A 23,542-nucleotide genomic window follows, 5' to 3' on the forward strand; every position below is an offset into this window, starting at 1 on the left:
AATAAAACTAGTGCACATTTTTCACTTTCAGAGTTAAATTTACACCATTGATTTTGCTCTGCAGTTATATGATAATCCCCCCACTCACCATAAAGTAATAATTTTAATATGATCATCTCTTAATTTCTGTCATTACATTTGGGGTGGAAGTCAAAGCTCAACTACTATAAGCTGTGAGGGAGGCTGCCTGCCTCTTGTAAGGAGTTACAGGGCTGCAGGGTTGTATAGGGATGCATATTTGTTAAGCATTGTGTCCCAGATTTTTTATCAGGAGGTGCTGTGGCCGGGGCTAGACAGGGCTGTGAGAGAGCGACAGCAGCCTAGCTAAGGGTTGGAGAATGGATGGGAAGGGGGGGCTTGGGGGATGGGTGGTCAGCCAGCATCCATCGCTTTTGTTCCAAGAGAAACTGGAACCAGTATGTTTATTAATTAAACACACGGATGGAATTGTGATACAGATTTAGACTTACTTTTGCCTAAGTTGATGCACAGGAGCTGACTTGCTTTCCATCCCCAGCTACAACATTTTCCGTCAAGATTGAACTGCCATAGGGGAGGAGTTGCAATGTACTGCAGAGATAGCCTGCAAAGTTCTGTCATACTTTCCAGGTCTGTACCCAAACAGTTCAAACTTCTAATTTWAAAAATTAATCTCTCCAGAAATAAGTCTCTCACTGTTGCCGCCTGTTATAGACCCCACTCAGCTCCCAGCTGTGCCCTGGACACCATATGTGAATTGATTGTCCCTCATCTATCTTCAGAGTTCGTGACCTAAACTGGGATATGCTTAACACCCCGGCCGTCCTACAATCTAAGCTAGATGCCCTCAATCTCACATAAATTGTCAAGGAACCCACCAGGTACAACCCCAAATCCGTAAACATGGGCACCCTCACAGATATTATCCTGACCAACTTGCCCTCCAAATACACCTCTGCTGTTTTCAATCAGGATCTCAGCAATCACTGCCTCATTGTCTGCATCCGCTATGGGTCCACGGTCAAACGACAACKCCTCATCACTGTCAAACGCTCCCTAAAACACTTCTGRGAACAGGCCTTTCTAATCGACCTGGCCCGGGTATCCTGGAAGGATATTGACCTCATCCCGTCAGCAGAGGATGCCTGGTTGTTCTTTAAAAGTCATTTCCTCACCATCTTAAATAAGCATGCCCCTTTCAAAAAATGTATAACTAAGAACAGATATAGCCCTTGGTTCACTCCAGACCTGACTGCCCTCAACCAGCACAAAAACATCCTGTGGTGTACTGCACTAAAATCGAATAGTCCCCGCGATATGCAACTTTTCAGGGAAGTCAGGAACCAATACACACAGTCAGTTAGGAAAGCAAAGMCTAGCTTTTTCAAACAGAAATTTGCATCCTGCCACTCTAACTCCAAAAAGTTCTGGGACACTGTAAAGTCCATGGAGAATAAGAGCACCTCCTCCCAGCTGCCCACTYCACTGAGGCTAGGAAACACTGTCACCACTGATAAATCCACAATAATCGAGAATTTCAATAAGCATTTCTCTACGGCTGGCCATGCTTTCCTCCTGGCTACCCCAACCTCGGCCAACAGCTCCGCACCCCCTCAGCTACTTGCCRWAGCCTCCCCAGCTTCRCCTTCACCCAAATCCAGATAGCTGATGTTCTTAAAAAGCTGCAAAACCTGGACCCGTACAAATCAGCTGGGCTAGACAATCTGGACCCTCTCTTTCTAAAATTATCCACCGCCATTGTTGCAACCCCTATTACTYGTCTGTTCAACCTCTCTTTCGTATTGTCTGAGATTCCTAAAGATCGTGCTTCTACACCTGCATTACTAGCTGTTTGGGGTTTTAGGCTGGGTGTCTGTACAGCACTTCGAGATATTAGCTGATGTACGAAGGGCTATATAAAATAAAATTGATTGATTGATTGATTGGAAAGCTGTCGCGGTCATCCCCCTCTTCAAACGAGGTGACACTCTAGACCCAAACTCGTACAGACCTATATCCATCCTGCCCTGCCTTTCCAAAGTCTTCGAAAGCCAAGTTAACAAACAGATCACTGACCATTTCAAATCCCACCATACCTTCTTCGCTGTTCAATCCGGTTTCTGAGCTAATCATGGGTGCACCTCAGACACGCTCAAGGTACTAAACGATATCATAACCGCCATTGATAAAAGACAGTACTGTGCAGCCGTCTTCATTGACCTGGCCAAGGCTTTCGACTCGGTCAACCATCATCCGGACCTCTGGCAGTCTCTATTGGGGTACCACAGGGTTAACTTCTCGGGCAGACTATTTTCTCTGRATATATCAATGATGTGGCTCTTGCTGRGGGTGATTCCTTGATCCAACTCTACGCGGACGACACCATTCTGTATACATCTGGTTAACAAACCTTCAAACYAGCTTCAATGCCATACAACACTCCTACCGTGGCCTCCAACTGCTCTTAAACGCTAGTAAAACTAAATGCATGGTCTTCAACCAATCGCTGCCCGCACCCGCCCGCCCGACTAGCATCACTACTCTGGACGGTTCTGACTTAGAATATGTGGACAACTACAAATACCTAGGTGTCTGACTAGACTGTAAACTCTCCTTCCACACTCATATTAATCATCTTGTGGTAAACCGTGGGGTGTTGGGTTGAGCGTGCAGAGATTGACACAGAGACAGGGAGGTTTTAGTCCGCAAAAACAACTTTACTAAAACAGAAAATAAACATAACAAAGAAAATCACTAAGGTTTGGCTCGGTCCTTCTTCTCTACTGTGGCTTGGTGTCGGTCTCTCCCCGTTCTCRCTRGRGGTGTGCCACCGTGCTCCTTTTATTTGGCCTCCACGGCTGGTTGGCACTTTCCTCTAATTATCTCCACTTAGAGCTGTCTGTGTCGGGGTGCCCAGCTCCCGTATTCCCAGCAGAGGGAGCCAACGTCGCCTCACGTACCTCTCCTCTATTACCATCCCCCGGGGTAGACCTCCTGGGATACCCCCCCTTAGCCCTGACTGGTAGGGAGGCATGCTAAGGGCTAGGTTTGCATCCCTCCYTGATAGGACGTCCGCATTGCCGTGCTGGGTCCCCGACCTGTGGATGACAGAGAAAGAGAATCGCTGTAAGGACAGGACCAGCGGGTGACACAGTCATTCGTGTCCTTACCTCTTGCCATCCACACAAGGGGGGCTTGGTCAGTGATCAGGGTGAACTTCCTCCCGAGGAGGTAATACTTGAGGGTGTCCAGTGCCCACTTCACGGCGAGGCACTCCTTCTCTTCAATCGAGTATTTGTTCTCCCTCGGGAGGAGTTTCCTGCTGACATACATGATGGGGTGCTCCTCGCCTTCCTGCTCTTGGGAAAAAATGTCCCCTACCCCTGTGTCAGATGCGTCTGTCTGGACCAGGAGGTTTTTTGAGAAGTCCAGGGTGACGAGTACCGGGTGCGAACATAGCGCATCCTTCAYGGTCTGGAATGCCGCCTCTGTGTCCTCCGTCRATCGCACCGTCTGGGGTAGTCGTGCCTTTGTTAAGTCTGTGAGGGGAGAAGCTATAGCGGCAAAGGTAGGTACAAATCTACTGTAGTAGCCTGCTAACCCCAGGAATGACTTCACCTGCCTCTTGGTTCGGGAACTGGCCATCCCCTAATGGCAGCGTTTTTTTTTCTTGGGGTTTCACATTTCCCCTCCCGATCTGATAGCCAAGGTACTCCATCTCGGCGTAGCCCAGTTTGCATTTGTGGGGGTTCGTGGTCAGACCTGCATGCCTTAGCGCATCCACCACGGCCTGTAACCTACAAAGATGTGACTCCTAACTGTCACTGTGCACAATTATGTCATCCAGATAAGCAGCTGCGTACTCACTGTGCGGCCGCAGGACGCGGTCCATGAGTCGCTGAAAGGTTGCTGGTGACCCGTGGAGCCCGAAAGGCAGAACCCGGTAGTGGTATAGCCCCCTCCCCCCGGGATGGAGAAGGCAGTCTTCTCCCGGGAGGCCGCTGCCAGTGGCACCTGCCAGTACCCCTTCATCAGGTCCAAGGTGCTGGCATATCTTGCCATCCCCAAGCGGTCGATCAGTTCGTCCCCCTGGGGGATGGGGTAGGCATCGAACTTACTGACCTCGTTCAGGCCCCGGAAGTCATTACAGAAGGGGATGGTTCCGTCCAGCTTCGGAACCAGCACTATGGGGCTAGACCACTCACTGTGTGACTCCTCCAGTACCCCCATTTCTATCKTTGTTGCCACTTCCCGCTGGACTGCCACCCTCCGGGCTTCTAGTATCCGGTATGGCCGTTTACGCACATTTTCTCCTGGACAGGTGTGGATATGATGTTCCACGAGATCCGTACGCCCCGGCACCTCGGACCAACTCTCTGAGCTCTTGTCGGTGGGTCGGGCTGAGGTCTTCCCCCATTGCAACTTCGACCGAGGGCGGGCCCTGCTGTGGCCGGGTCCACGTTACGCACAGTGCCTCGCGTGCGTTCCATTTCTTCAGTCAATTCACATGGTAAAGCTGGAGGGGTTTTCTCCATCCCGGTTGGCTGACCTTATAGTTTATGTCGCCTACCCGCTCAACGATGTCGTAGGGTCCATGCCACGTAGCCAGGAATTTACTCTCTGTTGTAGGGATCAGCACCAAGATCTTCTCACCTGGTTGGAACTCTCGTGGTTGGGCCCCCCGGTTGTAAACACGCTCCTGGGCACGTTGCGCCTGGGCCATGTGCTCCCTCACCACTGGCCAAATCGCTGTCAACCTCTCCCTCATCTCCTCCGCATGTTCTACTACGCTGCGAAGGGGGGTTGGCTGTTCTTCCCAGACCTCCTTGGCTAGGTCCAGCAGCCCGCGGGGCCGACGGCCATACAGGAGCTCAAAGGGGGAGAACCCCGTGGATGCTTYGGGTACCTRGCGCACTGAAAACATCAGGTGGGGCAGCAGCTGGTCCCAGTTCCTCCCGTCTCTCTCAATGACCTTCTTCAGCATCTGTTTTAAGGTCTTGTTGAAGCGTTCCACCAGCCCGTCCGTTTGTGGATGGTACACACTGGTCCTCACCTGTTTTATTCGTAACAGATTGCAGACATCTTTCATCACKTGAGACATGAACGCGGTGCCCTGGTCCGTCAGGATTTCCTGCGGAATACCCACCCGGCTAAATAAATGGAAGAGCTCCCGTGCGATACCTTTTGCTGCCGCCGTGCGTAGCGGGATTGCCTCAGGATTCCAGGTGGCGTAATCCACAATGACCAGGATGTATTGGTGTCCCCTTGCGGTCTTCACCAACGGACCCACCAGATCCATTGCCACCTGCTCGAATGGCACTCCTATAATGGGCAAAGGAACCAAAGGGTTTCGATAATTCACCCTTGGAGCTGTGATCTGGCACTCCGGGCAACTATTGCAGTAGTCCTCCACGGCGRGCTCGACTCCGGGCCAGTGGAACCAGTTCCCGATRTGCTCCCTGGTTTTCTCCATCCCCAGGTGTGCCCCAAGCAGGTGGGTGTGGTKAAGCTGCAACACAGTCCTAACATACTGGCTGGGTATGAGTAAKAAGTKTTTTGTCTCCCCATTATGCTTTACTACCTGATACAATAAATMATGCTTGATTGCGAAGTGGGGGTAGCGTCAATCACTTACCCCAGGTAACAGTACGCCTTCCACCGCAATCACCTGGCCCCTAGTGTTCTGGAGATTGGGGTCTTCTAACTGGGCCYTCCCGAACTGACCCGTGAGGATTCCAGTGTTGGGAGGTCCGTTTAGGGCCTCCACCTCCATAAAGGGGAGCCTGAGGTCTTCCTCGCACGGTGGCTCGCTTGCCGGAGCGGGGTCGTCTCCCTCCTCCGGGTCCGACTCGTGCCCAGTGGACACCTCTCGTTGCAGCGGTTGGGTTGCACCGGCCACCGTCCTTTTTCATTTTCTTCCTACCTCCCGTGCTCGCCTCCCCAGGTTCCTCCTCCACAGGGCCTGGAAGAGAGGGCAGTCTCGACCGAGGAGAATGGACACGGGTAGGTTAGGAACAGCTCCCACGCGCATCTGGCACTTCCCCCTTGGGGTGGTTATCCTACCGGCACCGTTCGGCACCGCACCTCTTCGTGTCCCCGTGTACACAGTGTCCCCCGGTTCCTCCTTCCCCTCTCYTGTGAGCCACTGCGGGTGGGCCAGGGTCACCATGCTGCCGGAGTCCAGCAGAGCGCTGGTGTCAATGCCATCGATTCGTACAGGAACCATCGGAGGGGCCGTCTCGGTGTGCGCCCAACAGGAGATGACGTCAACTCGCCATCCAGGTTACCCAGAGCTGGGGGATGCTGAGGGCATGGCCTCCTCCCACCGGGACAGCAGAGCAGAGAAAAGCAGAGTAGAGCAGAGAAGGGCAAAGTAGAGTAGAGCAGAGCAGGGGCAGAGTAGAGTAGAGCAGAGAAGGGCTGAGTAGAGTAGAGCAGAGAATGGCAGAGTAGAGTAGAGTAGAGAAGGAGAGTAGAGTAGAACAGAGCAGAGTAGAGTAGAGCAGAGAAGGGCAGAGTAGAGTAGAGCAGGGCAGAGTAAAGCAGAGAAGGGCAGAGTAGAGTAGAGCAGGGCGGGGCAAAGTAGAGCAGGCGAGTAGAGTAGAGCATTGCATAGTAAGCAGAGAAGGGCAGAGTAGAGTAGAGCAGGGCAGGGCAGAGTACAGTAGAGCAGGGCGGAGTAGAGTATAGCAGGTCAGAGTAGAGTAGAGTTGGGCAGAGTAGGAGCAGGGCAAGAGTAGAGTAGAGCGGAGAGAATAAAGAGTAGAGTAGAGCAGGGCAGAGTAGAGCAGGGCAGGAGGGCAGGGAGGCAGAGAGGTAGAGAGAGTAGAGTAGAGCAGGGCAGAGTAGAGCAGGGAGAGTAGAGCGGGCAGAGTGAGGTAGAGCAGGGCAGAGTAGAGCAGGGCAGAGTAGAGCAGGGAAGAGTAGAGTAGAGCCAGGGTCAGCGTAGAGCAGAGTAAGAGCAGGTCAGAGTAGAGAGAGCAGGGCAGAGTAGAGTAGAGCAGAGTAGGAGAGAGAGTAGAGCAGGGCAGAGTAGAGCAGGTCAGAGGGAGCAGAGAGGGCATAGAGCAGAGCAAGTAGAGCAGGGCAGAGTAGAGCAGGGCAGAGTAGAGCAGGCAGAGTAGAGCAGGGCAGAGTAGAGTAGAGCAGGGCAGAGTAGAGCAGGGCAGAGTAGAGCAGAGCAGGGCAGAGTAGAGCAGGTCAGAGTAGAGCAAGAGCAGGGCAGAATAGAGCAGAGTAGAGCAGAGCAGGAGATAGAGCAGAGTAGAGCAGAGTAGCAGATAGGCAGAGTAGAGCAGGTCAAAGTAGAGTAGAGTCAGAGCAGAGGCAAGAGTCAAATCCTACTCAGAATTTTTCAGCAAAGAGAAAACTTGATTATCGTTGATATATAAAACATATCCCCACAAAAAACAGTAACTAATTCAAATCTAAACGTAGCAAGACAGACTAATTGTTTAGAAGTATGTTGGGTCAACATTAGAATCACCCAATAAAAATTGGTCACCGGTCAAAGAGTACATTTATGTTCAGAATATACAAATTCAATTTCCAGTCAAGAAATCAGTCTCTTCAGAAAAAAGTTTAATTTACAAAGAGCCAGTGGAAGTTTTACAGTGCAAATTTACTCAGTAACACTTTGAGGTTCGCAGAACCGCAGTTTTAACAACAGTGCTAAAATGACAATTATAGCTGTAAATATGAATAAGACGACAGGCAGAGAGAGGCTCAGAGAGGCTCTTATGGCATAACAGTTTTTGTAGAGACCGTCCGTCTGTGTGTGTGATTTACTGAATATAATCCGACCTGAATATTGAAAAATATTGTGTTTTCAGTATATGAAGAGATATTTAAAGGCCCAGTACAGTCAAAAACATGATTTGCCTGTGTTTTATATATATTTCCACACTATGAGGTTGGAATAATACTGTGAAATTGTGAAAATTATGATAAAGCCCTTTTAGTGTAAGAGTTGTTTGAATAGACCGCCTGAGATGTCAGCCTGTTTTGGTGGGACACACTCAGTCCTAGCAACATTTTTGCTTGAGAAATTGCTCATGCTAAGAAGGTATTTTTGTTTCTTTTTGACAATTTTATTTGAAAACAATCACAGTAAGTTACTTAATTATTTCCCAGAAATTATTTGATATTGAGACAAAAATGGCTGCATTGGAACATTCATAATCATGTCTGTTGAATTAGTGGATGGGGTGATGTTTCACTTCTCAGGCCACTCTTATTACTAGTGAGGGCTGAGGATTGTACTTGCATACCGTGTGTTTTCTAAAGAAGATAAATAGTTTTCGTAATTACAGTGATTTCCCTGAGGAAATTATATGTGGAGCTCAGCTCTGGGAAATTATGGCAAATGTTGCTAAACCATTCTAATGTTCACGCTGCTCTCTCAAATCTCTTCACAACACCTTCATACAGTTTCATAAAGAGTGCTTGGTCTAACCACATATCTACCGGGTTCAACCTCCATCTCTTTAAGTCCCTTTTTAAAATAACTGAACACAACGGCTAATCGACTTTGTTGACATCATGACATTTAGTACTGCATGTACATGTGGAATGATTCAGTGTAAACATTCTCCTCCTCCTCAGTCCTCTGATTTCTACATGAACTCTCCAGGCCCTGTCTGGCATGACGTACATAGGACATATACATGTAACTTCAGCATCACAGCTTAGGGTTCGTTTCAAAACACTCGACAGCCTACGCTGAATGACAGCACCTCTTGTCTGTGCTGCTAGCTTGTCCTTATGTAACTGTAGGCAACCAGATGGTASACAGCTCTTTCTCTCTCTCTCTCTCCCTCTCTCTGCTATGTATAATACACMATCCAGGAGGATTGGCTGAAGAGTCACGATGTGCCATCATGTCTGCATGTCTTTTAAAACAGCTCTTACACTAAAAGGGCATTATAATCATTTTCACAACCTCATAGTGTGGATATATATATAAAGCACAGGTAAATCTAGTTTTTGACTGCACTGGACCTTTAACCCTATCCTGTGTGTGTAGGTGGATGGTGAAGATGTAACAGAGGTGGTTCGGAACCAAGGAACCATGTGATGAGTAACCTTGCCTGAGACCTGAAGACCTGTGTTAGCTCCCCAAGCTAATACCTAGGCTTTACCTAAGCGGGCTAACAGTGTTGTGGTGTACAGGAGATCCAGGTTTGAACCCAGTCGGTCACACAGGCCACATCCCGATCCCTGAGTGAGGCTAATGGAACAATATTACACTCTGTGTGTATTCATCCAGCCGTCTGACTCTGGGCAGCGAGGCAGAGAAGCACCTGTGGTTGTGTTTAGTGGCAGTTCAGTGACTGTTTCACAATGTCATAGATGAAATATTTAGTAGTGCCCATGCAGGATGTGTCACAACTGATAGAAGTACGAGATGAGGGTGGGGATACACTTGGGTATACAGTCAAATTCAAACATATGAAACAGGGTTGAGGTTTGAAACCATGATGACGCTGTAACAAGGAGAGAAATTCAGAGCATTATTATGTCCATATTGAAGTACCGTATATTGGATAGTCCAGGGCACTTATGCACTCATTAGAATCTTATTTACTTTGGTGAACCCATCTATGAGAGAAAGTCCTGCTTGCTCTCACAGTCACAGACAAAAAGGTCTTAGGATTGTCAGACAAACAGTTGCCCTGATAATCTCTCTATTGGGAAATAGTCTGGATATTCATCCCTCAGTCTGCCTGTTCTCTGGGAGAAGGAGACAGACAGACACACAAACCTCCTTGTTTCCACCCAAGAGCTCCCAGCCAAATCCCCAACACCTGCCACCACCGCAGCATCCTAGAGCAGCGTCAGCATTAGACCCACACAGCCGTGTTGTAGTCAAACAAGGGCAGCATTTTCTCCATTCTGGCCTCCTGTCTCCTGTCTATGTAAAGCCCAGAGAACTGGCCCTGGCTCGTGGGATGTCTCTCCTCAGCCAGCTGGGGACATGGCCGTCCCTTACCCTGTTGCCTTACACCTGCCCAGAATGGGAGGTACAAGCTCCCCTTGGTCTGCTGCTTAGACACTTTCTTGGGCCTCTTAAAGAGCTCGGCCTTCTGGTTCTCAGGGACCATCCAGCCTGGCCTCTCCTTAAGTAGCTTGTCCCTGTCGGGCCTCACACTGCGCAGGAACTTCTTGAAGATATTGGTGGTCAGAGAGACCTTCCTGCAGATCTCCTGGGAGCGGCTGAGACGGAGAGGGTGGGCCGGGGAGTCGGGCCTGTCGGTCCAGCCAATCATCTCCTCCTTCTCCAGCTCAGGCAGGTCCAGCCAGTTGCCCACCAGGTCGGCGAAAACGTTGTCCCCCAGCACCAGCGGCTGCCGGTTGCGGCTGTGGCTCATGAGCGAGGAGGTCCAGTCTCTGGAGTCGTCCATGCTGTCCTGGGAGTAGTCGCTGTCCAGCGAGGGGCCTTCCCTGGACAGGCTGTAGAGAATGCCAGGGAGATCCACTACCTGGCCTGGGAGAGCCGGCTTATGATGCTCTGGAAACACTTGGCTAAGACGTGGGCCGCAGTACTCCCCCTGTGGGGCGGTGTATCCAGACACTCTGCGGGGGAGAGGGAGAGGCTGGCTCTCAGTCTCTACTGGCTCCAGGCTGGAGGAAGAGGGCGAGGTGCCCAGGCTGCTCTGGTGCCCCCCCCGGCTCTGCTGCTGCTCCTGGCTGGATGTCCTGACCAGGGGGGGCCTCAGGGTCTCATTGTGGCCAAAGCCAATGGTAGCATTGGGGCTGGGGATAGGGCCAGGGCATGTGTCCTCTGCTGGTGGTGGGGCCGCCCTTTGGACAGACCTCCCTGAGATGTCTAGCTGCTCTAGCGCTGTCTGCACCTGTAGAAGCTTGAGTTCCTGAAGAGCCCCCATCATGGAGTTCATCTGAGCATGGAGGCCATCTCCTGCCTCCTTCATAGACACCTGTAGGGAGGGAGAGGGAGAAAAAACAACAGGGAAATGGCTAGTTAGCTTCACAAAAGGACCCGCAAAACTCATCCATTCAAGCACTTGACCCATAACCCTCTGTCAAACATCAACCATTGTTTTCATTGCCCCTGTACGGTTGAATTTATGTTAGATCACAGCACCTCTTAGGACAAATAAATGCACTCAAGGACAAACCAAAATGTACACATGGTACTAACATATGAATTAATTCTTCCTTTAGTGTTGCTACAGTTAATCGCTCTCTGCACTGTTGCCCTTTTGTGTTTTGAGGCCACACATGGTTTGTTCAGTCACGTGACCCGTTTTGAATGATAGGGCCCCCATCTGCCCTGAATATGTGAGAGGACCCTGTCGCCCAYCAGCTGTAGGGAGGAGCTCTCTCTCTCTCTCTCTATCTCTGTGCCAGCATCCTGTGGGACTGAGCTTACGTCATGTGACCATGTTGTAACTGTTTCCCCTGCAACCAACTAATCCCTGAGGCAACAACCTGACCTCATGTCTTGACTTGTTAAAAATGAAGCCATGCACCCTGACTCACTTTGATATGACTGTTATGTCTTTGGAATTAAGAATACACAGAGACGAATGCAACCTATTAAAAGCAAAGCTGTGTGATCTTACGTCAAATGTAGCTTTACAGAAATAGAAAAAGATTTGCGGATATCCTTTTCAGAATACCATGTTGTATTCGAACATTTGAATAACTCATTGGTATAATGGATAAAATAATGGATAACATTTCAGTAGTCTGATCAACTATGGGTTTTCACTGAACACAGATCTCTCTGAATATAGACAGCTTTCACCCTACAACTCCTCCATTTGGGTAATACAATTTGTCCACCATACCAACAATGTAACATTATATGTGTGCACTTACGAGATTGCTCCAACTCACATTAGAATGKAAACATCGAAACAAGCTAGATAAAGTGCTGTTCAATACAATGACATATAGAAAACCTCTGGTCTGTCAATGTTCTTGAAACTTTTACAGGGCAGACACATCAACATTCAACTTTATATCAATGAAATATTTCAATTTAAGGGGCTTTACTGGCATGGAAAACATATGTTTACATTGCCTAGCATATCTCCCTCCATACGTCCTAGATCATCAATCTATCCATGAGTCTTAGATCCTAATAAATCAACTTACCTTGTTATAACTTTCCCAGAAGTCTTTCCCTTTCTCTTTTCTCCTCTCTGTTGGCTGCTCTGTCAGTCCGTCTCTGCTCCCCTCTTTCTCACCTTTCAAACAGCCCTTCCTGTCAGCCCCTATATGAAGCCCCTGCCAATCAGGGCCAGTGCCTGTCCTGGTAGCCAATCAGCTGTGTGTCTAGACTTCGTTAATCCCTAACTGTGGGGGTGGGTTCACTCAAGCACACATTGATTGACAAAGACCGGGTGAGAGTCAGCAGCAGTGGAAGTGGTTTTTGGGGTAACAGCAGGGTAAGTTCGGGTGTGAGGGTCGTTATGGGGCCTTGCCATATGTTTTTTTTTTTTACCTTTATTTAACTAGGCAAGTCAGTTGAAAACAAATTCTTATTTACCTTGGCCAAACCCTCCCCTAACCCGGACGACGCTGGGCCAATTGTGCGCCGCCCTATGGCACTCCCGATCACGACCGGTTGTGATTTAGCTCGGGATCGAACCAGGGTCTGTATTGATGCCTCTAGCACTGAGATGCAGTGCCTTATTCCATCTAGACGTGGCGCAGCGGTCTAAATTATTGAAGAACGGGACGTGGGTGGGTGTCATAAGTCACAAGGTCAGTGGTACTGTATCTGGGTACCATTAGTGCCTAGTGGGAAAGCGTTGGATCCTGTTTTACAGTAACTAACACAGTAGCATATGACAGACAGGAGAGTATCACCAGCAGTGATTGAGAGGTGAATATAATAATCTGCAAGTTTGTCCGAGTGTATGACTGTTGTATGTAACGACTATCTAACGACATGTTACATGTAACAGCGAGTCAAATGTAACAACATGTTAATAACATGTTATAATGCTTCATATGTAAAGAGCCCTCATGAATCATATTGAAAATACTTTTTCATATTGAAAGAGTAACTCAAGATAATCTGCATGAAAAATAATCTGTTGAATTTTGTAATTTGTCTGAGGCAAGAGCCACTGCACTGACAAACCCTAAACTAGCCTTTCAGTCCCGCATATTCAAACAAAAATCATTACACATGAAGAAGCACTTGAAAAGGTCTCATAGAAGATGTCATTTTAATCCATACGCAGCTCAGCTGACATTTCCACCGAAAATGAAAAGTAACATCAGTAGGCCTACTCTGAAGCATATGGATAGATAGTGGAATAACTTAGGGTATGATTAACATTGGCAAAGGTCATATAATATTTCTATCTATGCATATGCTGGAGACCAAGGAGTCTTTGTTCCTGAGTAGCCATTATAGAAGGAGAAGGTAATTGGAACAATGAGGTCATCTCTGTGTTCTCCTGCGGTTCTCTGCGGTTCTAGGCGCTAACACCTATGGTTGACTTCATTAGGTATAATTAGCTGGAGTCTTTAGAAGCTGGGGAACAGACTGTATATAATTACGGTTTACTTCAAACCACATCAAAGTTCAACCAGTATTACCACATGATGCACACTTTCCCAATTACTGACATCTCCATTAAACAACGTGGCTTTTTCAAAAACATTACACCAGAATGATTCAAAAGACTACGTCACAAGGTATAGAAGTTAGCCTTCTACAGCTTCACTACAACCCCTGTTTMGAGATGCTACTATTCATCCTGTTCTCATGGAATCTAGCTGCTAACTTGTTCATGCATGCCATGTTTTAATGCCTTGCTTGCTGCTCACATGCAACCCTTCTCCGTGTCCCCAAATACACGCATTCCCTCCAGTTCTCAAGAAGCACACGTGGTTTACTCCATCTTGTCTCTCTGGCTCTGTTAAATGATTCATAATGTGCCCTGCGGAGCAGTCCTATTGTTGGCCTCACTGTGCCATCTAAGGCACTTGCTCTGCCAACACAAAACTTTTAACCCAAATATGTCAAACATTTCCAGATTTTTAACTTGGCAAGTCAGTTAAGAACAAATTCTTAATTTCAATGACGGCCTTGGAACAGTGGGTTAACTGCCTTGTTCAGGGGCAGAATGACAGATTTTTACCTTGTCAGCTCAGGGATTCGATCTTGCAACCTTTCGGTTACTAGTCCAACACTCTAACCACTAGGCTACTTGCCACCCCAAATCATATCCTATAGCTGGCATCAGATTTTTGCTGGATGAGACTGACTGAGTGACTGCTCACCCCCCCCCCCTGGCCCCCAGGGCAGTGTACTGTACCACCCCAGATGTTTACTGTAATGTGTTGCGGAGATGGCTTGAGTCAGTGGCTCATAGAATACTGCTGCTATTCGCCTCCCTCTCATAATAACTGGAACAGACAGGCGCTGCTCCACATCCTCCAGGTCTAAATCTCAGCAAATGGGGAGGAAAACTGTGAATCAGGAGCTTCTGGGCATGGAACACTGTGTGGTACCATTAACTTAAGCAATGTCTCAAATACTGAAGCTAAGTCAGCAGCTTTCAGTAACGTTAGTGTGTTAGCATTACTTCAGCAGTGTGATATGTTACTGTCTACCTGTAACTGTCAGCTGTAAGGGTTTGGGGAATGACTGAGAATGTATTGAGAAGTAAGAGTGCAGGTTAAAGGCAATCCAGCCATCCTCACACACAAATTAAAGCTAATTGTCAAAGAAGAACTCAATGCTCTCAAACTCTGGGAGTAATCGCTGCCGGTCTTGAATTAATGTTGGATGATTAGCCATTAAAGGCCCAGTGCAGTACAATTTATGTTTTTCCTGTGTTTTATATCATATAACAGCTTATGAAACTAACACTGTAAATGTGTGAAAAAAATGTATCACTGTTATTTGCTGATAGTTGCTGGTTCAACCTGGACTCAGGGGTAGYCGTCACATAATGAACACTCAAATGGGTATGATATGTTAGGTTTGGTATGGTATGTATCAATTTGTGGATGTCCATCATCCACTTCGTATTACAAATTACAAATCGTATAATACAATATGTTAAGAATTTGAAATACGGATGATATGTTACAAATTCCAATTTATTGTGGCTAATGTTAGCTAGGTGAGCTAGGGGTTAAGGTTAGGAGTTAGGTTAAATGGTTAAGGGTTAGTGTTAGGTCTAGCTAACATGCTAAGTAGTTGCAAAGTTGCTAATTAGCTACATTTGTCAGTGATGAGATTCAAACACGCAAACTTTGGATTGCTATACGTTCGTGTTTTTTCCTTTCGTTTTTGCCTTCAGTAACCTTCTGTCTTATGTAACCAAACGTAACATATCATATTTATTTAAGTGTCCTGGATTTTTGTTTACTATGTTACGTCTAGTGAGACCAGCCTGGCTGGTTGAAAATACAATCTACACAGGACCTTCTACTCAGCAGGTTTGCATGTGTGGGAGTTTCGGTAAATTGGTTAATAGACCAATAACAAAGAGAGTTGCAAACCTCTCTGCCAATAATAGCTGGTTTTCAGTTTTCCCATCCCACTCAAGACCACTCCCAGACAGTCCGAACTAAATTTTTGCTTGAGAAATAGTTTTTTTCCAAAAACCTATTTTTGTCACGGCCGTCGTAAGGAGGGGACCAAGGCGCAGCGTCGTAAGCGTACATTCTTCTTTATTTAAAGAACGAACACTGAACTAAACGAACAYAATAACAAAACGAACCGTGAAGCTAATATGGATAGTGCAGACAGGCAACTAAACATAGATCAAGAACCCACAAAACCAAAAGGGAAAATGGCAACCTAAATATGATCCCCAATCAGAGACAACGATAAACAGCTGCCTCTGATTGGGAACCAATTCAGGCCAACATAGGCATACATATACCTAGACTTACCAAAACCCCTAGACATACAAAACCCCCTAGACAATACAACACAAGCATACCCACCCTCGTCACACCCTGACCTAACCAAAATAATAAAGAAAACATAGATAACTAAGGTTAGGGTGTGACAATTTTGCCCATTTGAATGGAAATCGATTACAGTAAGGTACTTAATTGTTACCCAGAAATGATTTGATATTGATATAAAACTGCTGCATTGGGCCTTTAAAAGTTAAGAAGGTGATGATGTCAGTGCTTCTTTCTTCAAATTCATATAAACTGTTTGCTAAAAGCAGGAAAGGAGTGTTCAGTTAAGACACACTAGTCATTGAATATGCATGAATGTGAATTAAATCCAACCCAGCATAAATAAACAAACACTATATTGCGCTCAGTTGAGATTAGGGTCTGTGCTCTTATGTGTTTTCTCATTCAGTTAAGGGGAAAATAAATGGGAGCAAACCTGACACATTTGGAATGGTTAAATCCGGCTCCCTGTATGTGTGGTTGTTCGCAGAACCCTCATTGACACGGTTAAACTGGATTCAGTGAAACAAACCCACACACAAAAACACGTCTTTAAGTGGCAGTTCATTGTAATAAGGGACAGTCAACTAAACACCCTTATTTAATGTCATGAACGTAAAGAGAGACCAGAGGCAGGGGAAATGGGAGGCCAAGGCCAGCTTATCAAACCCTGGGCTATTTGAGAGGGCATTATCCCATACACACACGCACACACACAAACATCCCCACAACCACCCACACACCTCTCATTGAGTATGAATGTTAGGCTGTGTTGGTCAGGAGCAGTAATAGGATCTGTGTTGGGGGCATATAGGCCATGCCTCTGTACTAGAGATGGTCAATATGGACAAAAATACAATTGACGCAATAACGATAAATAGTTTATAACATGAACGTGCATCACAGTTTTTTTTATTACCCTTTAAACTACTACTACTAGTTTGATTGTTGTAGCCGTGTTATAGAGCAGAGCCCTGTTGTGGGGTGAGCCGCTGCACTGTGCTGACCATAGAGCAGGGACCAGAGGTGGGGTGAGCCAGACCAGGCCTCCTGGGGCATCTACCACTGGGAGGTGGTCTAATGGGCAGTTTCCTGGCCTGAGTGAAGCTGCAGAGATTACCAAGCTACTTCTTTGGAAGAACCGTTTTGGAGACGGTTGGTGATCCAATCTGGAGCCTTGGCTCACAATGACCAACAGCAGAACAGAAAGTCTGTACATGCTGTGTGCTGTTCAAGTGAGCATTAGTTTACTATCCAAACAAAATGCATAACAATAACAATATCAAATGTTACTGCATCATTGTACTGCAAACGCTCYAGATAATTGTAATTACTTTATCTATTTTGTTTAACCTTTATATAACTAGGCAAGTCAGTTAAGATTTTTATTTTATTTACAATGACGGCCTACCGGGAACAGTGGGTTAACTGCCTTATTCAGGGGCAGAACGACAGATTTTTAACTTGTCAGCTCGGGGATTCAATCTAGCAACCTTTCGGGTACTGGCCCAACGCTCTAACCACTAGGCTACCTGCTGCCCCAATAACCATGAAATTAATTAGGTCTTGAGCAACTTGCTTATGTTTTTTGTTGAAGAATTTACTTTCACTGTGAATCACGTTCATCAGATCTCTGTGCAGATTGGAGTGGCATAAATACATTAGTCCTTGTGGGAGGTTATCAGCGATCTCTGAAACACAATGATCACATCATGCAGCTGCCAATGTGACCTCGGCCAATTTTAGCAGAGGGGAAGGAAGGGCTGGCTGGAGAATGGAACCACAGGAGAGGCTTCAAACAAACGAACAAGAGACCACTACTCCGAGCCATACCACTACCAGCCCAACGCCCTCGAGGTAACAAAGAATAAACAAACTCCATGAGCACAGTAGCTTGGCTAACCACCTCAGGACATAACCACATTGGCAGAGTTTTTCTCTCAGAAGTTCCATGACCTTTACGGCTCACTCACAGCCTCCTTTGAATAGAATTCCAAATTGACAGCCAGTTAGTTTAAATGTTGTGAAGCGAATAACAGCTATAGAAGAATCATGAAATAAAAAATGTGTGTTAGTATCGATATCAAAAGCTTTGATATCCTTCAGTCTCAGCGATAACAGCACCATGCAAGGGTTCAACTGCCATTTAGAAGATACTCAGGGGAACATGGAAAAGGACTGAGTCTTTGTGTGACTCATGATGAATCATCGTCACTTAGCAACATTGTATTGTTATGAACTGAAGAATTTGTTTTGCCATGCAGGACTTCCATATGAAAGGAAATGTAAGTAAAGAGTCAAGGTTAGGATATCTATCGGGCTCTGGTATGTTTCCAGTAGTCAGCACAGGTTTAAATAGTCCCAGATATACGGGCGGCTGGAAGCTAGGCTGTTAGAGCGTTGGGACAGCAACCCTGAGCTGGCAGGTTGGAAGAATCTGCTGTTCTGCCCTTGAGCAAGGCAGTTAACCCTCTCAACAACTGCGCCAATGATGTCGATGAAGGCATCCCCCTGCACCTCTCTGATTCAGAGGGGTTGGGTTAAATGCATTCAGTTGTGCAATTGACTAGGTATCAAATTAAATCAAACTTTATTTGTCACATGCGCCGAATACAACAAGTGTAGACTTTACCGTGAAATTCTTACTTACAAGCCCTTAACCAACAGCGCAGCTCAAGAAGAAGATCAAATATTTACCAAGTAGACTAAAATAAAAAGTAATAATAAAAAGTAACACAATAAGAATAACAATAACGAGGCTATATACAGGTGGCACCAATACCGAGTCAGTATGCAGGGATACAGGCTAGTTGAGGTACTCTGTACATGTAGGTGGGGGCGAAGTAACTATGCATAAGTAACAAACAAACAGCGAGTAGCAGCAGTGTACAAGAGGGGGGAGGGTCAATGTAAATTGTCCGGTGGCGAATTTTATGAATTGTTCAGCAGTCTTATAGCTTAGGGGTAGAAGCTGTTGAGGAGCCTTTTGGTCCTAGACTTGGTGCTCCGGTACCGCTTGCTGTGCGGTAGCAGAGAAAAAAGTCTATAACTTGGGTGACTGGAGTCTCTGATAATTTTATGGGCTTTCCTCTGACACCGCCTATTATATAGGTCCTGGATGGCAGGAAGCTTGGTCCCAGGGATGTACTGGGCCACACGCACTACCCTCTGTAGCACCTCACGGTCAGATGCAGAGCAGTTGCCATACCAGGCGGTGATGCAACCAGTCAGGATGTTCTCYAGGGTGCAGCTGTAGAACCTTTTGAGGATTTGGGGACCCATGCTAAATCTTTTCAGTCTCCTAAGGGGGAAAAGGTTTTGTCGTGCCCTCTCCACGACTGTCTTGGTATGTTAGGACCATGATAGTTCGTTGGTGATGTGACACCAAGGACACCGTTGGTGACACCAAGGAACTTGAAACTCTTGACCCGCTCCACTACAGCCCTGTCTAAGTTAATGGTGGCCTTTTCGGCCCGCCTTTTCCTGTAGTCCACGATCAGCTCCTTTGTTTTGCTCACATTGAGGGAGAGGTTGTTGTCCTGGCACCACACTGCCAGTTCTCTGACCTCCTCCCTATAGGCTGTCTCATCGTTGTCGGTGATCAGGCCTACTACTGTTGTGTCATCAGCAAACTTAATGATGGTGTTGGAGTCGTGTTTGGCCACACAGTCATGGGTGAACAGGGAATACAGTAGGGGACTAAGTACACACCCCTGAGGAGCCCCAGTGTTAAGGATCAGCGTGGCAGATCTTTGTCCCTTTTCAAAGTCCACTGTTCAGCTTGACCTCTTGACACCACACTTTCCCACACATAGTGCTGCACTACCTACCAGCTATGGCGGGTGGATCAGAGGGTCAAGTCAAGGTCTGTTGCAGATGTTGGTCATTTTCTTGACATTACAGAGACCCCAGATAATAAAACAGTCCATAACATGAGACATAACATCCACATGTACAATAAGATGACTGTAGACTTGGATCATAAGGCCAATCTACTGCCCTTATTCTATTCTCTTCCACTCTCTTTTGTTGCCCTTATACACACCCTTGCTTTTTCCCTTCACTGGCATAATGGTAGAGCGTAACTCTGTGCCATGGGTGTTCAGGGGAACCAGGAATGGGCAGACACAGACAGACATGTGTCAACATTGGCATGGGCAACACAAGCGAATTCAGTGCAGACAACCCAGAAGACCCAGAAGAGTAATGTTGCAGACCTTGCATGCCTTATCCTGGCCATGTGGGTTAAGTTTAAATGAACATCCTTCACAGTTTAAAAAGAGTTTGAAGAGAGTGTATAGCCTATACATGCCTCAGTGGTTAGGAATATGAATATAAGAATATGAAAAGAAGCAGCAGTTGAATATGAAAAGAAAAGACAGCAGGAAGCTTGACCATTCATTATACTGTACCATTTCTTCCCGTTCATGGCGCCCAGACGCATGCACAACGGTCTGCAAAAAGTACATGATATGATGTTCGCACTGAGCTTTTTGATTTGCTTGACTAAATCATTTATAAACGGAGTCAATTGCACCGTGCCTTATTATGCAATCTCCCACCGTGCAAAATCTGGTTGAAACAACGTTATTTCCACGTCATTTCAACAAAATAATTAAATGTGATGACGTTGAATTAACGTGTAAAAGTGATTGGATTTGCAAAAAGTCATCAACGTTAGTCTTTTTTTTTTTACACAACTTTTAACCTAAATCCAATGACATAGTGACATTTGTTGTTGATTTCACGTTAGTTGACAATTCAACCAAAAAACGAAACGTTGAAATGTCTGTGCCTAGTGGGTTAGCTGTATAACAATAACGAAATATTATAATGTATATCTTAGCTGCTGTTTACTCTTTTGTGACCAAGTTGCATTTTAACTTGCAAAAATCTGAATGCAAAATCTGAATGTATATACTTAAATTGTATATCAGAACCGTATTTACAGTAAAAAACTAAAAAACGTACATTGTATACTATATAACATGCAGAAAACTCAAATAAGACAACATACCAGCTCCTGCTTCAGACGTCTTAAGCAAGTATCCATATTTTTTTGCTCTGACTTGGGAAGCTGTCGTTCTATTTTTGTAGATGTAAGCTTTTTAAATTAAAATACTTGCTCGTTCTTTCAAGCATGTCTCTAACAAATGCCACTCACGTAGTATAGGCCATTAAATTGTGCACAGAAAAAAAAATAACTTTGATAAAGAGACGACTATCGTCCTGACGATGGAACGCTGCAAAGACGCTGATCTTGTTCTGGAATGCGCGCGTCTTGTCATGTGGATTCCACAGGCATGAACTCTAAAATCTGTCACTCTGTGTATATTTAAGCCTACTCCAAAAATTATTGTTAAATCCAAAGCATGGTTTAGGTTTGCACAGCTGCCTGTCGATATCTCTGACGTGTCATCCCATGCCTTGCTTACAGTGTGCAACCTATATTTTTTCTCATTCATGAGAAGCGCTTCGGTTGATCATCAAAAGAGGTTGGGATTTTTTCTATCGCACAGTGCTGACGCTGTTGGAGCCGTAATTAAAAAGGCAAGTATTTGCAATAGAGGTCAGGTTATGCGTTATGTCCTTGTGGTATTGAAATGAATCAATCTACATTTAGTTGAAAAAATATAGTAGGTCTATATGTTGACAGTGTTTTAGACAAGATAAAATACACATTTGAATGAACTACAGTAGCAATTTCACTGGTGTGAAGACAACCTGTTCATTTGAAATGATTTAAATGTAATTGAAATGGAATGTAAGGCCCGGTGTTTGACACACAGATGATAATTGGTTGAAAGTGAGTTGTGTTATGCATGACATTGGTGCTACAAGCATAATTCACATGATCAGTTCCACATGTGGCTAAGCAGACCCATGAGACACTGCGGGCCCTCATTTTTTTGTGGCCGCCACCCCCATCAAAGTTGCCCATCCCTGACATAGACTATAAACATCTGCAAAAAGGTTCTACTCAGAGGAAGTGTTGAGGAGCAGACTGCTAATAGGAGCAGTACATAGGTTATCTCAGGAGGGCAGAACATTGTCACCCTCACAGCAAGGAAGCACCTGAGTGACAGTCCTTTGTTGTGTGATCCCTGACCCGGATACAATACTAACAGTGGAGGAAGGAAGGGGTTGAAGCTGATCTGCACTCCATTCATAAGTCTTCCGCTCGTGCACAAGTGACATGCCTCTTGTATTGCAGACAGAGACACTTGGACCTGGTGTAGGACCTGATTCCATCTAAATACTATTATCATCTTGGTTTTTGTATCTGCCTCGCTGGGCTTTCCCAGGTGGATGTGAGAGAAGGAAGTAGCTCCGACTCCAACTCCAAAAGCAAGGAAATGGGCAGGATGTATGAATTAATTATCTGAAACATCAGTGTACTTTAGGGAGAGAGAGGTTTCTGCCTTCAACCCGCTGTCTCCTAAAACATCAGTGTACTTTAGGGAGAGAGAGGTTTCTGTCTTACAACCCGCTGTCTCCTAAAACATCAGTGTACTTTAGGGAGAGAGAGGTTTCTGCCTTCAACCCGCTGTCTCCTAAAAACATCAGTGTACTTTAGGGAGAGAGAGGTTTCTGTCTTCAACCCGCTGTCTCCTAAAACATCAGTGTACTTTAGGAGAGAGAGGTTTCTGTCTTCAACCCGCTGTCTCCTAAAACATCAGTGTACTTTAGGGAGAGAGAGGTTTCTGTCTTCAACCCGCTGTTTCCTAAAACATCAGTGTACTTTAGGGAGAGAGAGGTTTCTGCTTCAACCCCGCTGTCTCCTAAAACATCAGTGTACTTTAGGGAGAGAGAGGTTTCTGCCTTCACCCGCTGTCTCCTAAAACATCAGTGTACTTTAGGGAGAGAGAGGTTCTGCCTTCAACCCGCTGTCTCCTAAAACATCAGTGTACTTTAGGGAGAGAGAGGTTTCTGCCTTCAACCCGCTGTCTCCTAAAACATCAGTGTACTTTAGGGAGAGAGAGGTTTCTGTCTTCAACCCGCTGTTCTCCTAAAACATCAGTGTACTTTAGGGAGAGAGAGGTTTCTGCCTTCAACCCGCTGTCTCCTAAAACATCAGTGTACTTTAGGAGAGAGAGGTTTCTGTCTTCACCCGCTGTCTCCTAAAACATCAGTGTACTTTAGGGAGAGAGAGGTTTCTGCTTCAACCCGCTGTCTCCTAAAACATCAGTGTACTTTAGGGAGAGAAGAGATTTCTGTCTTCAACTCGCTGTCTCCTAAAACATCAGTGTACTTTAGGAAGGAGAGGTTTCTGTCTTCAACCCGCTGTCTCCTAAAACATCAGTGTACTTTAGGGAGAGACAGATTTCTTGTCTCAACTCGCTGGTCTCCTAAAACATCAGTGTACTTTAGGAAGAGAGAGGTTTCTGTCTTCAACCCGCTGTCTCCTAAAACATCAGTGTACTTTAGGGAGAGAGAGGTTTCTGTCTTCAACCCGCTGTCTCCTTTTATTAGCCAGCTTGATTTCACACCATTGTTATTATGGTATTATAATAAAGAGAAATCACCATTGTTATTATGTTAGAGAGATCACAGTTGTTATTATGGTATTATGCTAGAGAGAGAGAGAGAGATCACCGTTGTTAATATGGTATTATGCTAGAGAGAGAGAGAGAGAGAGAGAGAGAGATCA

The 23,542-nt window shown here is 46.0% G+C and overlaps 1 protein-coding gene across 2 annotated transcripts; it reads right to left on the reverse strand.

Annotated features, from left to right (window-relative positions):
- Positions 1-7,541: 7,541 nt before the first annotated feature.
- LOC111978417 (PAK4-inhibitor INKA2-like) lies at positions 7,542-21,359 on the reverse strand. Of its 2 annotated transcripts, none has more exons than XM_070445853.1 (2): positions 20,909-21,359; positions 7,542-10,916 (listed from the first exon to the last, which is right to left on the reverse strand). In XM_070445853.1, exons 1-2 carry the CDS (start codon positions 20,942-20,944, stop codon positions 9,822-9,824), a joined length of 1,131 nt encoding a protein of 376 aa, XP_070301954.1. In that variant the 5' UTR covers positions 20,945-21,359; the 3' UTR covers positions 7,542-9,821. The 2 variants fall into 2 exon arrangements, with proteins under 2 accessions (XP_070301954.1, XP_070301953.1); XM_070445852.1 differs by lacking the exon at positions 20,909-21,359 and adding an exon at positions 20,304-20,561.
- Positions 21,360-23,542: the final 2,183 nt, after the last annotated feature.

This window comes from Salvelinus sp. IW2-2015, linkage group LG1 (assembly GCF_002910315.2).
Source record: "Salvelinus sp. IW2-2015 linkage group LG1, ASM291031v2, whole genome shotgun sequence".
Taxonomy (NCBI): Eukaryota; Metazoa; Chordata; class Actinopteri; order Salmoniformes; family Salmonidae; genus Salvelinus; species Salvelinus sp. IW2-2015.

Bases quoted from the DNA above. Each gene is read 5' to 3' on its own strand.
- LOC111978417 (XM_070445852.1), bottom strand. From the start codon at position 20,360: ATGTACTTTTTGCAGACCGTTGTGCATGCGTCTGGGCGCCATGAACGG. The intron at 10,917-20,303 runs GTACAGTATAAT...CCCTCCCTACAG, and splicing joins GCCATGAACGGGAAGAAATG to GTGTCTATGAAGGAGGCAGG.